Source organism: Ictalurus punctatus, chromosome 6 (genome assembly GCF_001660625.3).
Source record: "Ictalurus punctatus breed USDA103 chromosome 6, Coco_2.0, whole genome shotgun sequence".
In the NCBI taxonomy this organism is placed as follows: domain Eukaryota; kingdom Metazoa; phylum Chordata; class Actinopteri; order Siluriformes; family Ictaluridae; genus Ictalurus; species Ictalurus punctatus.
Genome location: NC_030421.2, coordinates 29673476 through 29691587, shown reverse-complemented (window position 1 = coordinate 29691587; position 18112 = coordinate 29673476). Strand labels below are relative to the sequence as shown.

At 38.4% G+C, this 18112-nt stretch overlaps 1 protein-coding gene across 1 annotated transcript in view; it reads right to left on the bottom strand.

The window, feature by feature from the left end:
- Positions 1-18112, bottom strand: part of slc4a3 (solute carrier family 4 member 3) — a 78464-nt gene that overhangs the window by 15729 nt on the left and 44623 nt on the right. Inside the window, exons 7-12 of the mRNA XM_017469079.3 lie at positions 10211-10353; positions 7878-8058; positions 6231-6366; positions 2276-2429; positions 1119-1221; positions 446-630 (exon numbers count right to left, since the gene is read on the bottom strand). Coding sequence (XP_017324568.1) covers positions 446-630; positions 1119-1221; positions 2276-2429; positions 6231-6366; positions 7878-8058; positions 10211-10353 — 902 coding nt within the window. The remainder of the gene's footprint in view (positions 1-445; positions 631-1118; positions 1222-2275; positions 2430-6230; positions 6367-7877; positions 8059-10210; positions 10354-18112) is intronic.

Genomic DNA, 18112 nt, shown 5'->3' with positions numbered 1-18112 from the left:
CTCTGTGCATTAGCTGATACAACACAAGAATTCCAATGTCGGAATCACATACAATTGAGGTAAGCTTCTGTAAGTGCAGGGAAGACAAAAAACTATGAGATTATGGTACTCCAGGACTACAACTGCATTTGTCATTTATTGCAGTGATTCCAAATCCTGATCCTGGAGTGCCATACCATAGATAGTATATGCTGAGTGTTAAGAACCTATAATGTCCATTAAAACAACTTGTGAGAAACTTGACTTGATCTGTCTTGAAAGTGTTCTCACTCTATACATGTCCTCCAATTATGCCTATTTATTTTAGACCCCAGATTTTTTTTTATTTGCAGTTACTCAAACAGACAGTGTATAAACAATGCAGATATTAACTTTAAAAAAGCCAAAGTGTTGTGCAAATCCAAATAGTAAACAGAGTAACTGGAATATGTATGTGAATACTAACTTTATCAGACATAAGTGTTGAGAAAGAACGTCCAATCTCATGGTAGTCCATGTTATTCTGAGATGGACCTAGAAGCACAAAAATAAAGCGCACAGGAACTGGAACCTCCAGAACTGATTCCAACAGGACTGCTTCATTCAGGCGCACAAATGCCATAGCAGGCTGCTCCAGAAACTCGACACAGCCTAAACACACACACACAAACAGATACACATGCAGATTTGTCTTACTATACTTATACTTCCGTTGACATAATTATTAATGCAGCTGATTAATGCTATGCCTACAACTGGACCTAACCCTAATCTTAGGAACCTTTTTGGCCCCTTAATTCTTTTTTTAATAAACCCCCCGTCAGTCCCACCAAATAGTCCCCACAATGTCAGAACTATTAGATATTCGTATGAATGTTGGGACATACAAAAGCATACAAAAGCAAAACACCCACAACACCTCCCCACCCACCCCCACACCCCCTCCCCTGTGAATATGAGCATTAAAGTTTTATTATTTTCATAACCAAAATCAGACGTGACAATACAGAATAGGATAATCCAGCAAGGTCACTCAGTAAAGTGTTATTGGCAATCTGTGATGTGATGACTTAACATAATCTTTGGCTTTGAAAATGTAACAAAAGAGAAAAAAAACCCTTAAGCAATCATTTGCTTACCCACTAAAACCACTGTGGCCTCAGCATCCTTGGGGATCTTTGCCAGCAGTTTCATAGATCTGGCTGCAGCATGTGCCTCTGCAGGAACGGGCGGCAGGTTTTTCTTGCATTAACAGGAGAAAATAGTTAGTAATGTTAATGTTAAACACTCGCTGTGGTTAAAGTGTCTTGGCAGGCAGTGCACATGAACATCACACTATGGCTAAATTAAAGATTACAGTTCCACATGTAAGTGTGCATATATGTTCATTACTGCTCTTTAGATTTTAATGAACCATTTAGCCTGTCTTTAATCAAGAGGCATAAATGTATAGGACTAAGATAGAAACTTGCCAAATGGTCAGTCATTTTAAAATAATTTAACATCATGACTTTATATATATATATATATATATATATATATATATATATATATATATATATATATATATATATATAATCTTTTTGTTTTTATGACCTGAATGTGCCAACATTTTCAGCCATGGGGAACATTAAAAGTTTCACAGCTATTGTGTCAGGAGGCTTTAACAAGAAGCACCTGTGTACCTCCGTCATGCACATGTGCTATTGTAAACGCAGTCATTACAGGTCTTTCTAAAGGTGCAAACACACCATCACAGAGTCACAACACATTGCACAATCCTCCCTGCATGAGTGTATAAATGGATCTTCAAGCTTCTTCTCTGAAATAAAGCTACCTTTATATTAGTGCCACAGAAAAATTACACAATGTGTCATCCAGATAATAAAAGGTTAAGATCAGTGCTTAAAACAGAGATGTCTGAGCCTCCCCTGCAGTACATGCATGTCGTATCATGCAAGACTCATGAAAAAATAACTTATCCTGTTGCCAAAATGATATATATAAATAAAAGAATTAAATGCAATCTTCATTCATTTTGCTGAGATATGGATTTGGTAAGACAGCTTTTAGTTATAGTGCCTCATATTCATGGATTTACACAAACGTCTAAAAAAAATTTATAAGGGATTTTTTAGTAGTTTGTTTTGCAGTGCTGTTATAAGAGTTATTTTTATATCATATGTCTGAATGTTGCTTGTGGTAACTATTGTGCTGTTTTCCTAGACAGAACTCTTTTGTAAAACACCCCCCGCCCCAAGTGACTTCCTTGGTTAAATTAAAAATAAATAAATACCTCTTTGTCATGCTCTGGCGATTTTGTGTCATGATCCTGGGCCACTAGTGGCAGGCTTGTGTCATGAACATGGTTGTGGTTACGGCGCAAGCTGCCCAGGCTGGTGATTGAATGGTTTCGGTGAAAGCGGCCCTCCTTCTCATCATTCGGGTGACTGAAAAAAGGAAGGTCATGCCAAATAGAAAGTTATGATTTTTGCAATTCTCTCATCTCTCTCAACCATAATGTATTATTCTTTGTTTAATTCAAGAGCATGTGTTCTGCCCCGCAAGACAAAAGAACACAATATGCCTGTGCTCATGTTGATCTTGGTTTGAGTGTATTTATGATGGTTCCAGCTTCGGGTTCAATATTTGCAAACCAAACACAGAAACCCCCCCCATTACATGATATCAAAATCCAAATTGCAAACCAAACCACATTTTCCATTCAAGCAGAGGAAATCATGCCAAAGAAATCAGTAAGAATTGCAAAAGCTACAAACAGGCCACATGTGGGCCTGATAGCATCAGGGGCTATTTAAACAGAAAATATGAGCCTTTAGTCTACAGTGACATACTATAAACATGTGCACAACGGCATGTGAAGCATTATTATTTTTGAAAAACAATCATTCTTTCTTGTGTGCCACATTGTCTGCATGCTCTGAATTCAACTGAGGAATCAGCTTTTCCACTCACAGGATGCCGGTATTGGTGATGGAGATGGTGCTGTTAATGTAAACCAATAATTTATTAATAACTATTCCACATTTTATCTGGATTGCATAATCAGATTAGATGCATAAAATATTAATTATGGCGGGTTTTACAAATTGTTATTCTGGCTTTGAGAATATATTTTATCATTCATGGTCAAATCGTTCACTGTTTCTATGCAACATAAAAAAAATGTAGACAATATAACAGATACAGAGCAGCACAGAGGCGCAGCGGGTGGGTTTCCTCCAGTTTCTCCAATTTCCTCCAACCTCCCAAATACATCCCAGTAGGTGTATTGTAAGTCTAAATTCCCCCTAGTGTGAGTGAGAGAATGTCACCCTTAATGAGTCTGTGAATCTGTTTTTTGTGCCCTGCGATAGACTGTCATATTATTGACTCACATGGTGTTCCTGGGATATGTTCTAGATCCACCATGACCCAGTCCAGGATAAATAGGTTACTGAAGATGAAAGAATGAATGAATGAATGACAGATAGATGTTTTTCAGTCATGTTTAAGTCATTTTTTGTGTGTGTGTAGATGCTCATAGGACATTTTGTTAACATTAGCAATAACAATGTAACTCCTACTTAAAATGATGCAAGCACCAATAAAACAGTCCTTGCTTCCAGTTCAAAGTTACAAAATTTACTCCAGCTGTTTTCAACAATAGCCTTCAAAAATCCCTCTCAATATTGTTGTTTTATTTATGGGTAGTCATAAAAGTAGCTTGAGTTGCTTGAGTTGTTGTCATGGCGATACTAATTCTGCCATTAAATCTCTGACATCACCAGTTCTTGGTTCCAAAACAGCAGCATTTTGGTGCTGAAACCAAATCCGGTTTGAGAATCTTAATCTTTTTTGATTTAAAATGGTGAGTGTGTACAAGAATAGGCATCTGGCACCTTGTCTGTGGAAAAGGGCTAGCAGAGTTTTACCACCTCATACACATATGCTGTCAAAACAATGCCAGCCAGTGACATCAGTGCTCATTAGGTCCAAGCTTAGCTGGTCGTCTAAATGCCACAGGTGTCCTAAAGTATGAGTAAGCTGTATTGTACTACACTTTTACCAATGGTTAGTTAGAAGGAGGATGAAGAGGGCTACAATTATTAACAATTCATTAAGCCTCATAAAATATTATATTAAGCCTTATCTTTATCAAGGCTTATCATTATTCATTAAGCCTCATCAATCAAAATATTTTTGTGTGAGCACAAGTGTATCTGCCCAGGATATATGTTTGTGTGTACTTGTGTTTTATTACTGAGCAATATATCTACTCCAGTAAATGGCTACAGGTGCTCCATCTGGCTCTGGACCACCTAGGGAGTTAAAGATATATTTGGATCAGACCTGTAAATGAGTGTAATGTCTGGGAAAAATAAAGCACCCACAGCAAAATGAAACCAGAGCCATGTCTGTGAGATTTTCTGCATGAAATGGGGATAGAATGCAAGATCATAACAGATATCAATAGCATAGATATCTTGGACAAATAGATAATAAAACCCCATACAGATATCTAAAGCAGACAGTGAGAAAATAAAAGACCTCTGAAACACTTACAACTAGAACATAAATATCTGGGATATAATATATGTCTATAATGTAGATTACTAGAAGGCATCAACAGACATCTACAGTTGCAATCAAAATTATTCAACCCCCATTGCAAATCAGGTTTATTGTCAAAATGTACAGACTTTCAGCTGTTTGCAATGAACAGATCAAACAAAAGTAATTGAAATATTTCAACACAACGAATTCTTCAAGTGGTTTCCACAAATTCAACTGAAAATGCAACTTATAATGACTTCTCCAGTTCCAAAATTATTCAACCCCCTGAATAGAATCCCTCACAACAGCACAAACATGCAAATGTGTTGTCTCAACCACACCTGATGCAACTAATCAAGGGCTTCATTAGTTGCACCAGGTGTGCTTCAGCTGGAACACATGAAGTACCTGAACTGGCTAAGGGCAGAAAATTCATGAAATACCTGGACAGGGTAGAAAAAGGAAGCTATCCAGATTTCTTAGAAGACAGGTTGAGAAAAACCCTCGACTGACTGCAAAAGACCGGCAGCAAGACTTGGTGGCAACAGGCACTGAGGTTTCAGTGAGCACAGTATGGTGCGTACTAAACGCAGAAGGTTTCCATGCCAGAACTCCAGTACACCTGCAATGTCTTTAGCATGGTCCCTTGCATCACTGTAGGTTCTGGTGGTCTGATCACTGTTACAGTGCCCTAAATCTTTATCTCTGGAGTTGCTCAACTTAGAAAAATAACAGATATCTAGTACATCTATATAGAACACAATAAAAATCTGCAAAATAAAATTCCAAAATATAACTATAACAGATGTCTAGAACATACAGTAGACCACTAGACCATAGAGCATTAAAACATAGACTGCTAGAACATAGAACATTTTATTGACAGCTGCTGGAATGTGAGTTGTACCTCAACAAATATTACAAAAAGTAAAGATTTGCAGTTTTATGAGACTTAAAAAGAGAGTCTGCTAGTGTGCATAATCATAAACCCCAGGGTTCCACTGACAAAGCATACGGTCACAATATTAATGAAAAATTGCAAAAGCAATGTGTCATCATATGGCTCTTTCAGACATTTTAACCAAAACAATCTTCCATTAAGCTCATATGTGTGCTATTTTCTAGTGTTTAGGAAAAAGAGGTCACTCTCTAAAAGGTTCAATGCTTCATCTGCAAAACATTAATTCTCTGTGGGTGAGACCATGCAATATTCATCATATTAGTCCTCAAGCAGGGTGCTGGCTGCTCAGACCTCTCTGAATGGTCCTGATGCATGACTGAACCTAACACACAGTAAACTCAGCACGAAACCTAGCATGCACGCAAATGACATATCACAAAATCTAACCTCACATCATAGTTTTTGTGCCTCCGTTATAAGGATAAATTCCACAGAGGAAAGGATACATAACATTACAAAATATATTTTGAATATTTGAATAGAATTACCTCTAGATTTGGCAGTAAAATTATATTAATATTACTAACTATATTAAATCAGCAATTTACCAGTATAATTTATTAATTAGCGAGGACTGTCATTATCTCGAGCTTGAAAAGGTTGTATAATCACATTCAAACTATCATGAAGCCAATATGGGCAGCGAGTTGGGCAAATGGCACAGAGTGTGAGGTCTACAGCAGAGCTGGTCGATAACATCCCTGTTTGCAATATTGACGTGTGATTCTCTGACCTGTGTTTCAGCAGTAATGCACGCAGCACATTGGCGCGGTCCTCAGCTCTGATCTGGTCTGAGATAATCATGGTTTCCACCAGGAGGTGCGCAATTCCAGGAAGCGTAGTCTGGTCTAGGTCTAACATTATGGCACCTGAATAAGGGAAAGATCAACTGCGTTACTGTCATAATGATATCCGAGATATGCACACTGGAAATGTAACAATATGCTTGTGCAATCACACCCTTCCGACATTGGTAGGAACCTCCAATCAAAGCAGAAATTAGAAAAAGGACAAACAGAACTGTAAGTTTAGTGTTTTATGATTTTAAAGAAAGGATTATAACTTTTCTGTTACTATGTTTGGCATTTAGAAGAAACACAAAATGAACCCAGTAGAGCATTATGAATATCATGTAATGGATATAGAGACAGATGCAAGTGCAGTTTCAACTGTTTCTTAAAGAAAGGCAGGCAGATAAATCCAAATTAATGGGCAAAGAATGTAGTCAAATAACAGGCAAAAGGTCAGGCAATCAGCAAACAGGGTAGACAGGGCAAAGGCACAACACGAAAACTGAGAAACTGGGAACAAGATCAAAGAACCGGAAAGGAGAACACAGAACAAAGGCTTGGTAATGCACTGGCAGCAAAACACAGAAACACGATACCTCACCCAGAACAAAGACACATGAGGGGTTTAAATAATTAACGTAATCAAAGGTGGAAACATGAACAGCTATGACATTAAGAAAAAAATAACCAATAACAAAACGTGGTGGAGACAGGACAGAAACCAAAGCGCAAGTCTCAAAAGTAAACAAAGTCACTGACAACCCAGAAGCGCGCTCTGTCACTCTACGGGCTGTTGAGCGCGCTGCTTGCTCCGGCTCTCAGTGCGAGGGGAAATCCATGATGATGAACTTTTGAAATTGTGAATACAGGTGCCAATCTGCTTTAAGTGTACGTGTAATAGTTTTCCCCAACATCATTCGTATATGTCATGGAGACCTATTGATATACTGCCTTGCTCAACTGTAACAGTCTCATTGTTGTGCTATTGATAAGATATTAGATTTTAAACCTCCCATCTAATATCACATACATATATGGCCAAAAATATGTGTACTCTTAACCATCACGGTCATATGTCCCTCTTTGCTGCTATACTCTTTTGGGAAGGCTTATGCTATATTTTGGAATGTGGCTGTGGGGATTTATGCTCATTTGTGCTCACTCAGTAAGAACATTATTGAAGTCGGGCAGTGATCTTGGGCGAGGAGGCCTGGTGCTCAGTGGGGTTGAGGTCAGGGCTCTCTTCCAGCCACTCAAATTCTTCCACACCAACCTTTGCAAACCATGTCTTTATGGACCTTGTTTTGTCTACAGGGGCTTTGCTTTGCTGGAACATTTGGACACCTTAGTTCCAGTGGAGGGAAATCTTAAAGCTACAGCACATAGACATTTGTGGCAACAGTTTGGGAAAAGCCCACACATGGGTGTGATGGTCAGGTGTCCACATACGTTTGATCATACAGTGTACTACAATAGCACAAACATGTCCGTCAGTGATACCTTTCAATCACTTTTTGCATGATAGTGTATAACAGTACACTGTACAGTACTGTGCAAAAAAGTATCATAGACCTAGGATGTACACATACCATGTGTGATGGTCCTGCGGAGCTCAAGCAGGCTCCGGAAGGACAGTGAGGCCACGTGAGGTTTTCCCCAGCGGTCCGTATCTTCCTCAACATCCTCCTCAAACTTGATCCAGCGCGCCGTCTCTTTCCAGTGCATCTCCTGGTTCTTGTCTACAATCAGCTCATTCAGCTCTACAAAGACCTAAAGATGCCAGAGCAACTTCATAAATGACTTTCACAGATCATAACCACCAACCAATTCTGCCTATTGCTGTCCAGATTTCTTATAAGTCCGTATGTACTGTATGTATTTTAACATGTGCTCTAAAATGTCTCCCTGCTCATGCACAGAACCTAATTTGATACTCTAGACCCACAGAGCACTCTTTAGGGAAATGCAGACTGTTTGACCCCCAAATATTACAGAGAGGAGCCAGCTTCCTCTGGTTGAGCAGCTTGCCACAGTCTGATGGGAGTGTTGATAAATGAACATTGTGGCAGGCTATAGGGTTAAATGAGGTTTAGCTTGTGACTAAGGGCAAAGTTTGAGTAATTAATCCATTTGTCAGATCTGAGTGAGTCAGAGACACCACTTATGGGGAGTACAAGTTGTGCTAGTGGGACAAGATGAACAGGGCCAGGCAAAACCCAGGGAACAGTGGTCTGGGAGTTATAGTCTCTATTAACACAACAAAGTACAAATATTGATTTTTCTCTGCTTTGAATAAACAAGTGAAGATAAAGATGTAAAATCTCCATAGGGAGATAGGGAGACTAATTACACAGTAATTAGTGTATTATAGACATATTTATTAATGAGTCCTGGAATCCTTTCCTTCTGTCAGGGATCACACATTTCACAATAAAAGAAGCTATTGAATAGTTTAGTTAATTAGTTAGTTTCATACTATGCTAAAGATGTTAGTGATTTATGTAATATAAACAGACAAGTATGGTTGAGGCAGATATGGATGAGTTTAGATCCCTAAGGGTCAAATGGCCAAAAAGGGTCCAATTGTAAGCAGCCATATACGGTTTAGAAGTTGCACAAAGAAGGTTTGAAATCTTGGCCAAAAATGTCCCAAATTATGCAACTAACCATATCTAATGCTTTTCAATTTTGCTAACTGCATTTCAATTTTGGCTCACAAGACAAGTCCTTGTCCATATCATGCTTGTTTCATTATGGTGTAGTTGTGGCTGTGTATTGGCAGCCTCATTTGAATGAGATGAGTTCAGATGAAATGGGCCACCATTTTTTATTACACACTGAGGTACTAGTTACACAACACAGCACCCAAGTACATCAAGATGTGAAGTTAGACGAGCATGTCATCAGACTTCTCTGCAAATAAAGAACTGTGTATAGAGAGATCCATTCAAAGTCTTATTATATTTCATAACAATAACATACATGTTATCTTAATGTTAATGGGTTGAATTATGTCTTATGAAATGAATAAAACACAATGGGGCAGTGTGATGCTGTCCAACATGAAGCTTTGCCCTGAAGTTGATTATTTGCCAGTAACAGTATATCCTAAAGTGTTGTTTTTCTCTTATACTGCAGTAATTTGCCAACACTGGCCATTTTAATTTACTAATGGATGACACAAAATTATTTTTAACATTTATATGTTGAACATTTAATGTTACATTTAATGTTGTGGAATGTCCATAGGTCAATTTAGTTCAAAGCTGAAACAAAGCTTATTTTGACTTCCCCCACAGAGTCTTATTCCTTTCAGTTCTTGGCTATGGACATATAATTTACATGCTTGCTGTCATCTCTGTCCTTCTAGCTCTTAATGCTGTTTATCATTCAGCTCTCATGTTTATAACCCGTGGTAAATATATCATCACAGTGTGTTACACAGAAAGTGAGATGGCCCTCTCAGTGGAAAAAAAACAGCACCCCTGATCAGTGTTTATTTATAAAGCAGTTCCTTATAAACTGCTTTCATATCATGTATCCACACATATAATCTATTACACTGTACAATGCAGTTGTTTGCACCAAAGGTTCATTCTGACTAGGGTAAGTTTGTCCTTAGAGACATTGCTCCATATTACTGGAATAAACATCAGAGAACTTTAAAACAGGATGTTATTATTACAAGGAAGCATTATAAATATTTACTAATAAAAAGTAGTCTGTTGCTATTATCATGTTTGATGTCTTTCATGGAACTCTGTATTTAAATATAAAATCTGCTTGTGAGATTGAAGTAAATTTGTGAAATTATTTCTGAAATAATTTTCTCTTTGTAAGGTATGATTACAGTATGTCTATGAAACTGTTGCTCAGGACAGTGGTCTTAGGCTGTATCCTTGTGCTTTGTACATAATCTTACCTCATGTGTCTTTTTGTCCATCTTCTTCCTCTTCTTCAGGCTAGACAGAGCAGGAGAGCCGTTGTTTGCCCGGGTAACCTGACATCGAGATGACTTCTTGACCAGGTGTCGTCTTACTCCGGGATTGTCTTCAAACCGGTGACCTGCAAACAAGCATAAAGTTTAAAATAAATGAAATGAGGAAAAATAAGCATTTTAGTGGTAACACCATAAATGTTCTCATTATAAACATGTTTTGACTGAAAGATTATTTAATTAGAGCTTTAACTTGAGCAAAACAACACAGATTAGTGAACAGAGAAACATAGTCGATGTTGGCCAAAAGGAATCTACAAGGCAGAACGAAATATTTTGTGCGGTTAAAGCCACAGGCTTCTCCAAAAACTGGCTCTAATTTAATATTATATCACTTCAACCCACAAACCAAGGTTCGTATTAAATTTGGGATAATTGAAGGCCCAAAGTCATGCATTCTCCCAGTAGCAGAGAGCTGAGGGGCCTGAGGGATAGGGCCATGCCAGGCCACAGTAGGCCCCTGCTGTTTTAGGTTGTCACAGTAGCTGCAGGATGTGCCATAAACAAAAGTAAAATTCTGTTTCTCTTTCTTCAACTACATTCTGTTCCATGTCATTCTGACCCTGAGATCTATAACTCCAGTCCAATCCTCAAATCTCTCCCCAAACCCCAAAGTCCACTCATTCCAAACTTTGCTCCTTCTTGCAAAGGGAGATTCCTGACAAACATGGCAGCCATGCCTTTTGGTTGGACTCTTCTAGAGTTAGTGTGGTAGCAGAGCAGCAGTCCTGAAAAAGAGATTTCTGGCCAATATGAATGAAAATGTTAGAGGGTGAAAGCAGCTCAAACCGTAACTGCATATTAAACACACTATAGAATTATTTGAAGGCTATTTATTATTATTTATAGGCTATAACGCATATAAACTACTATCATATCGCTCTCATTATTCAAATCCTGCTTATCAAGTAATGTATTTTATTATTAAAGAATATACAGTACTGTGCAAAACTCTTGGGCACGTGCAAAGAAATGCTGTAGAGCAACGATGCCTTCAAAATAATGAAATTTAATGTTTCTACATTTTTTAAAAAAATACCATAAAGAGTAGTAAATAAAACAAAGTCAATAACTGGTGTGACAAAAATATAAAGATAGTGGTCTCTGATAAAATTTGGGCAGCTTTATAAGGAAAAGAGCTGGTAAGTTTTATTAATCATCTTGCAGTACCAGCCACAGTTCTTCTGGAGACTTTGACTGTCGCACTTGCTTTTTATTTTTGCGGCAAAACCCAGCAGCCTTCATTATGTTTTTTTTTGTCTGAAAAGAGGTCTCTTAATGACATACAAACATTTTTCTGTAACATTTGATTTTGTGCTGGAAAACTAATGTTTGGGAATCTAAAATGTTTTTTTGTACTGACTTAATAATGTAGAAGTCATAAAATAAAAAATCTATAACAAAGTTTGTTCTAAAAGAAATAGGGTGCCTAAAACTTTTGCACGGTACTGTATGTATGTGTAGAATAGTGTACATATAGACAGAGAGTATGTTCAGACCAAAAGGTTAAATCAGATATTTTGGCTTATCTGAATTTAGCAGGAAGAAATTTGCAACAAGAACAAGAACATGGATTCAAACCTAGATGAATGTGAATGATGACAGACGATTACTTGAACATGAAGCAAAAACTTCACCCGAGAATTAGCTAAATATGTTGAGAATTGTTAATGGACACTGACCTTATGTTACATTGCCCAAATCTTAATAGCTATCTAACTAGCTAACATTTGCTTGCCTCACACTACTCACTATGTGTGTCAGCATCATTAGTATTAACAACCAAGGGATTTGCATTCATTCCTTCATTTATTCATTAAAGTAACTGCTTTCTCTTGGTCAGGGTCGCAGAGAATCTGTAGTCTATCGCAGGAACAGTGGGTGCAAGGTGGGGATACAGCCTGGGTGGAACACCAGTCCATCACAGGGCACCACATTCCCACACACGTTCACATGTTAATTCACACATAGGGACAATTCACCAACTAGCATGTTATTGGGAGGTGGGAGAAAACCAGAGAATCCAGAAGAAACACTGGATTAAAAAAATAAACCAGATTTGCTCGGCTGTGTGAACAAAGCTTAAGTGTATACTGTTATCTAATACTATATATTTCCTATGCTATACTAGAAAAGTTGTTGAGTTGACTTAAATAATTGAAACATTTTGGTGTCAAAACAGTAAAACATGGTTTATGGAAGCAGACTTTAGCAGTAGACTTGTCCACTTGAGTTTATATAAACCGATAAATTAAGATGAGTCTTGTCAAAGGAAATATGGTAGTAGTTTTATCATGTTAGGAAACACTAAAATTGCATCCTAGAATCTGAACTTGGACTTGAGAGCAAAGCTGACTGTCACACAAACAGGGGTGTCCTGTCTAATAGAGCAGTGGAGCTGATCCACTGGATAAGCACTGAAACAGAGAAGCCCAGGAACTGCTTACATCATTGACAAAACCAAGGACGCCTTTACTGTAAAAACAGAGACTTCTTGTTTCCTGGCAAGTGTTCAAAGGCTACTCGGTTGCCAAAAGTATCTGGATGAGTGATAACTTTGAATGCATTACTGGTCTCCCAACATTTACTTTATCCTGTTGTATACAAATTTTGCAAGCAGCATTGTTATTATCGTGATCCAACATTCCAAATGCATTTATGTCAAAAAAATCCTGAAATGTTCACGGCAAAAGCAACAGCATCAGTCAATGGAATGTACTCCTGTCTCACTGAGCTGGGTTCTGAACAGGTCTGGCCTACAGCTGTGTGTCTGTGAGTGTGCATGGGTTTGTGTGTGTTTATGTGTGAATGGGATGAGCTGCCTGTTCAATAGCTTTCCCCACCACGTCAACAGCACATCACCACAGGCCCTACTTCAGTTACAACATCAGTGAGCTGTGTGTGAGGCCTAGGCTTTACATTAATTAGCTTGTGTTTCCCCTAGGAGAATCAATAAAACATTTAATTATAAAATTCCCATTGATCAATTTCCAATGTTGGGTTTCCACAGAGTAGAGGATGCTTTCACATAGTACAAACAGCTGAATAGAAAAAGCTACTGGACAGCATCACATGGAAAGTACGAGTCATTTTGGCATATTGTTGACTTTTTAACAGGTCTAAATGATTCAAAAATGTTCTATCACCCTTAATGGTTCTTTTGTTTGAAACTCTAGGCCACAAGTTTCCACAGGAAACTCTAGAGCACAGGTTCCCCACCTTAGTCATGTAGTACCACCTATCCTACACATATTAGTGTTTTTTCTGCTCCAAAAACATCTTATTCAACTAATGAGTTAATTACCAGTCATGTAGTGAGTGGAGGTAGAGCTGGGAAAACACTAAAATGTGAAGACAGTGGTACTCCAGGACCAGAGTTGTGAACCTGTGCTCATAACTCATAAGTGGTAAACATAAAATAATCAAGGATAATCAATCACTGTATATGTTCTCCCAGTGATTTTAATGTTCTGCAAAGCCATGGGGGATTAATATGCGGTCCAAGGACCCCAGCTACCTCCAAAACCATGTTGTTGATGGTACTCACGGATAGGTTCAACAGGAGAGTTGAGGTGGCTGTGGATGGACTCCAGAAGGTCATAGTCATCAAAATCCAGAACAAACTCTTCAAAGTCTTCAAACCCATCCACATGGAAGATTCCGGGGTACTCCTCATCTCCATTTTGTCCTTTCCCAACATTCATCTCCTTTGGATTCTCTTGTGTTTCAGCACTAGCACCTACTTGGTCCTGCTCCATATCTGTCATCTCCATGCCCAAAGTTTCCACCAAACCCTGGGCCAGTGGGATGCTTTCATCCAGAATGTGCTTATCTTGTTGACTGTTGTTCAGAGCTGTTGATATTTGTACAATCTCTGAACCTCCGTTAAGAGTTGTAAGTTTGACCGTCTGGAGTCAGATGGACGAAGCAAGCCTGGCTCCACCTGCAGTGATGGAACTCTAAGCCTTGTAGATCCTCTATATCCACTGGGTGGAGTTCGGCAATTCTAGTGGGAATGCTACAACACTGCACATATCCTGTTGTCAGCAGAGATATGCCTCTTTCAACTAAATAATAATAAACAATAAAGTACAGCATAAAAAATGTGTAGAAAGTAAAATAAAAAACTTGCTCTTCCCAATAAATTTACGTGGCATTCCACCATTGTTTGATAAGTCTGGTCCTGTATATCCAACTAATTTCCCAAAATATGGCCTCTCTGAATGGATAAAAGCTTCTAAAAATAGGATCTTGCTTGCTGGGTAGGCAGCATTTCTTCCATGCAAGTGAGTAGCCAAGACACTGGAGATGCCCAATGATTCACCAAAAACAACTGATCTACTTTTTTTAATCCAACACAACCTATTGGATCCCTGTCTAATTTCCATGACAGTACTGATTGATTGTGCAGTAGTGCATGGATAAAAGTGCTTGTCTCATTGCTATAGTGTTGTCCTGTTTTCAGCCCCCTTGCATTGCCAGACTCAATAGTGTGAGCCAGAGGCTTAGAGCACTGTCGACTTCCAGCTGAAAAATCCCTGACAGGAGCTCCCAGGTGGCTTTCCAAAGCAGCAGCAGAAACAGCAGCAGGACAGAAAGAGGCTGATGATGCAGAGTAGCCTGATATACAATGAGCACACGACGAGTGGCTTCGCCAGCTGAGCATCAGATGGAGGCGTCGAGTGATACATCACACTTAGTCAAACGACGTCCAGACGCATGGAGCCTCACATTAGGAAGCTCTGTCTCTACATCAAGGGTCTCCATGGAAACCGCTCCCATCTCTGACACACTGTTACCTGAAATGCGCTTATGCACTCCACACACTTCATGTATACGTCAAAACAACATGCCAAAATAAGGCATTTTCAACTTCATTCATTATCAGTTCTTACAGAATAGAAAGCAGTTAATAAAATTACTTGAAATCAGGGCATGAAAATTAGATACCTTCAAAATACCCATTTTAACGCATGTATCATTAGTTGATTTATCCTAATGTGCTCTGAAAATGATCAAGCCAGACACCAAAAGATTTGAAAGCAAACATTCGACTTGAATGAAACTACCAGGACAATAGTGCATCTGTCCTGACATACACTATAAACACATTAATGTTAATCAAATAACTAACATGGAGGAGAGGTAATGGGTGGAGACGTTAGTGTGGGTATTGACATGCCTCCCTCTCTGTGCAGTACCGAAATGAAATTGCTTGTTCCAGTGCAGGCCCAAATCTGTGATTCACTATAGGAAGTGTTGTTAAGGGTAATCAATTAGTACAGCTATGTTAATTATAGCCTCAGGACCATGTTCCCAGCTCTCACTTAGACATGCCCCCCGCCCACTAGCAGACCAGACCCCCCCCCCATCCCCCCCCCCCCCCCCCCCCAACCAACACCATCACCTACACCACTTCCACCCCCTCCACCCCACCTTCTAGGTCACTCTCTCTCTCTCTATCACCATATGAAGAGATAGGCTAGATATCCATTAGCCATTTTAAATCCATGAAATTAGTCACTTAGCACATACACACCATTCATTCAACAAGATCATCAGCCTTTAACTGGCTCAATGTTAATTATGTTACATGTTAATGAACATGAGCAGATTAATGAATGAGTTTGCTTACAATGTAACTATGTGTCATTTACAAATTGCTGTTTTGAATATACAGTATGTCACAAAAGTGAGTACACTCCTCAAATTTTTGTAAATATTTGATTATAACTTTTCATGTGACAACACTGAAGAAAGGACACTTTGCTACGATGTAAAGTAATGAGTGTACAGCTTGTGTAACAGTGTAAATTTGTTGTCCCCTCAAAATAACTCAACACACAGACATTAATGTCTAAACCACTGGTAACAAAAGTGAGTACATCCATCCCTCAGTGTTGTCACATGAAAAGATATAATCAAATATTTACAAAAATGTGAGGGGTGTACTCATTTTTGTGAGATACTGTATGCTTAGTTATAAAAAAAAATTGCCATAAAGAGATGAATAAAAAATATTATTAGTAAGTCAACCCTGTCTAGGGTGTACCCCGCCTTGTGCCCCATGCTCCCTGGGATAGGCTCCAGTTTCCCTGTGACCCTGAAGAGGATAAGCGGTATAGAACATGGATGAATGGATGGCTGAATTAGTAAGTGAAAAGTTACTGATAGATATTAATCACATTAACATTTAATACAATGACTAATAATTTTATCTGTTAAAAAAAAAAGCAATAAATTATATTGTATCTAAATTAATACTTAGAGAACCACAGGTGTGTTTAGATCCAATTCACTAAAGCCATTTTAAGTCAATAGACATCCCATGCATCAAAGGAACAGAGATAAAGAGGAACATAGTTCTCATAAACATCATGTGGAAAACATGTTATTACAGGCACTGCACAGCCTTTTTAGAAAAGAAGGGATGATGACTTATGATTGCTGGTTTCAGAGAGATTACCCTAAAGCTCTAACCAAATCCGTGACAACTACATTGGGCATCCTGTACTTCTATGTCCTTCTGAAGCTTAAAGGACATGAGCAATGGTTACTGACTGCTTCCTGATGCCACATACTAAAGCTAGGAGGAGTAATCTGTGGTTTGTTTTCTCATGCCTTGTGCTCAATTAAGCAGATTTTATTAAGGATAATTGCTGGAAAAATAACAGGGAGCTCACATCCCAGTCCCAGTGATCCCAACTATATTTCTATATGTCAGGACTTGTTTACTACAATATTTAATGGAGTTTGAGTAAAACTGGTCTAATGCCAGACCACTGTTGGTTTAGTGCTGCATTGACCCTGGTCCTGCTCTCTACAAAAACACATTTATGATTATGGACATGCACACAACAGGCGTTCACAAAATGACCCATCCAAACTGCAGCCAGTGCAAGTCTCAAATAGCACACTTCCACCAAACACTAAATCCCTGTTTGAGTAGCTGTGTCCATGTCCCATGGCATAACTGTACCACTGTAGGATAAGTAGAAGGTCTCTTGCAGGTTCTTGGGTTCTGTAACCACCAATTGATGAGTTAAATACTATAACAAATTTGTAGTAGCATATTCAAAGTCAAAATAAAAAAACAAAAATAAAAAAACAGACATATAGCTTATTTTCTGTGAAAACATGCATGGTGCAGTCACTTGTCTAATTTATAGGACAGAGGTTGTCAACTGCAGACTGTGGTCTAGACCCAGAAAAAGTATTTCAATGGACCAAGTACATGAACTGTGGAAGAGTAATTTAAACTTAACTGTTGTCTCCATTCAGTCCCGTTAGTAGCTTTTCCAGACCAATGTAAGCAAAAAAATATATATAACTGGACATTTACAAATTTAAATAGAATACCCCTGTTATAGGGTGAACTCCTGGGCACGCAGACACAGAAGGTTTGGTCTGCACTATTTGTGGCAAGCAATCTAATATTTTAATCTCAGTTAAAATGGGAGAATGTGTGCAAACTTTATTAGATGATTTAGAAATATAACACAAATATAAAGAACCACATATTTTTGTGACTGAACATTAAATGGAGTTCTGTAAGACATATAGAACACTACATTGTATCATTATTATGACAACATATCTTATATCAAAGATGCACATAGTGAACAGGAGGCCATTTGGGATTCAGCCTGAAATGAAGATGGGATGGTTCAAATATTGAGACAAATATGAAACATAACAACTGGTATCCATCCAAAGAACATTTGAGCAACCCTTTTTCTAGAAGTGTATCACAGCACAGGTGATTACTAAGACTACATGGGAAGCCATACAATTTCATTAGAATGTGTTAATGAAATATTTAAATAT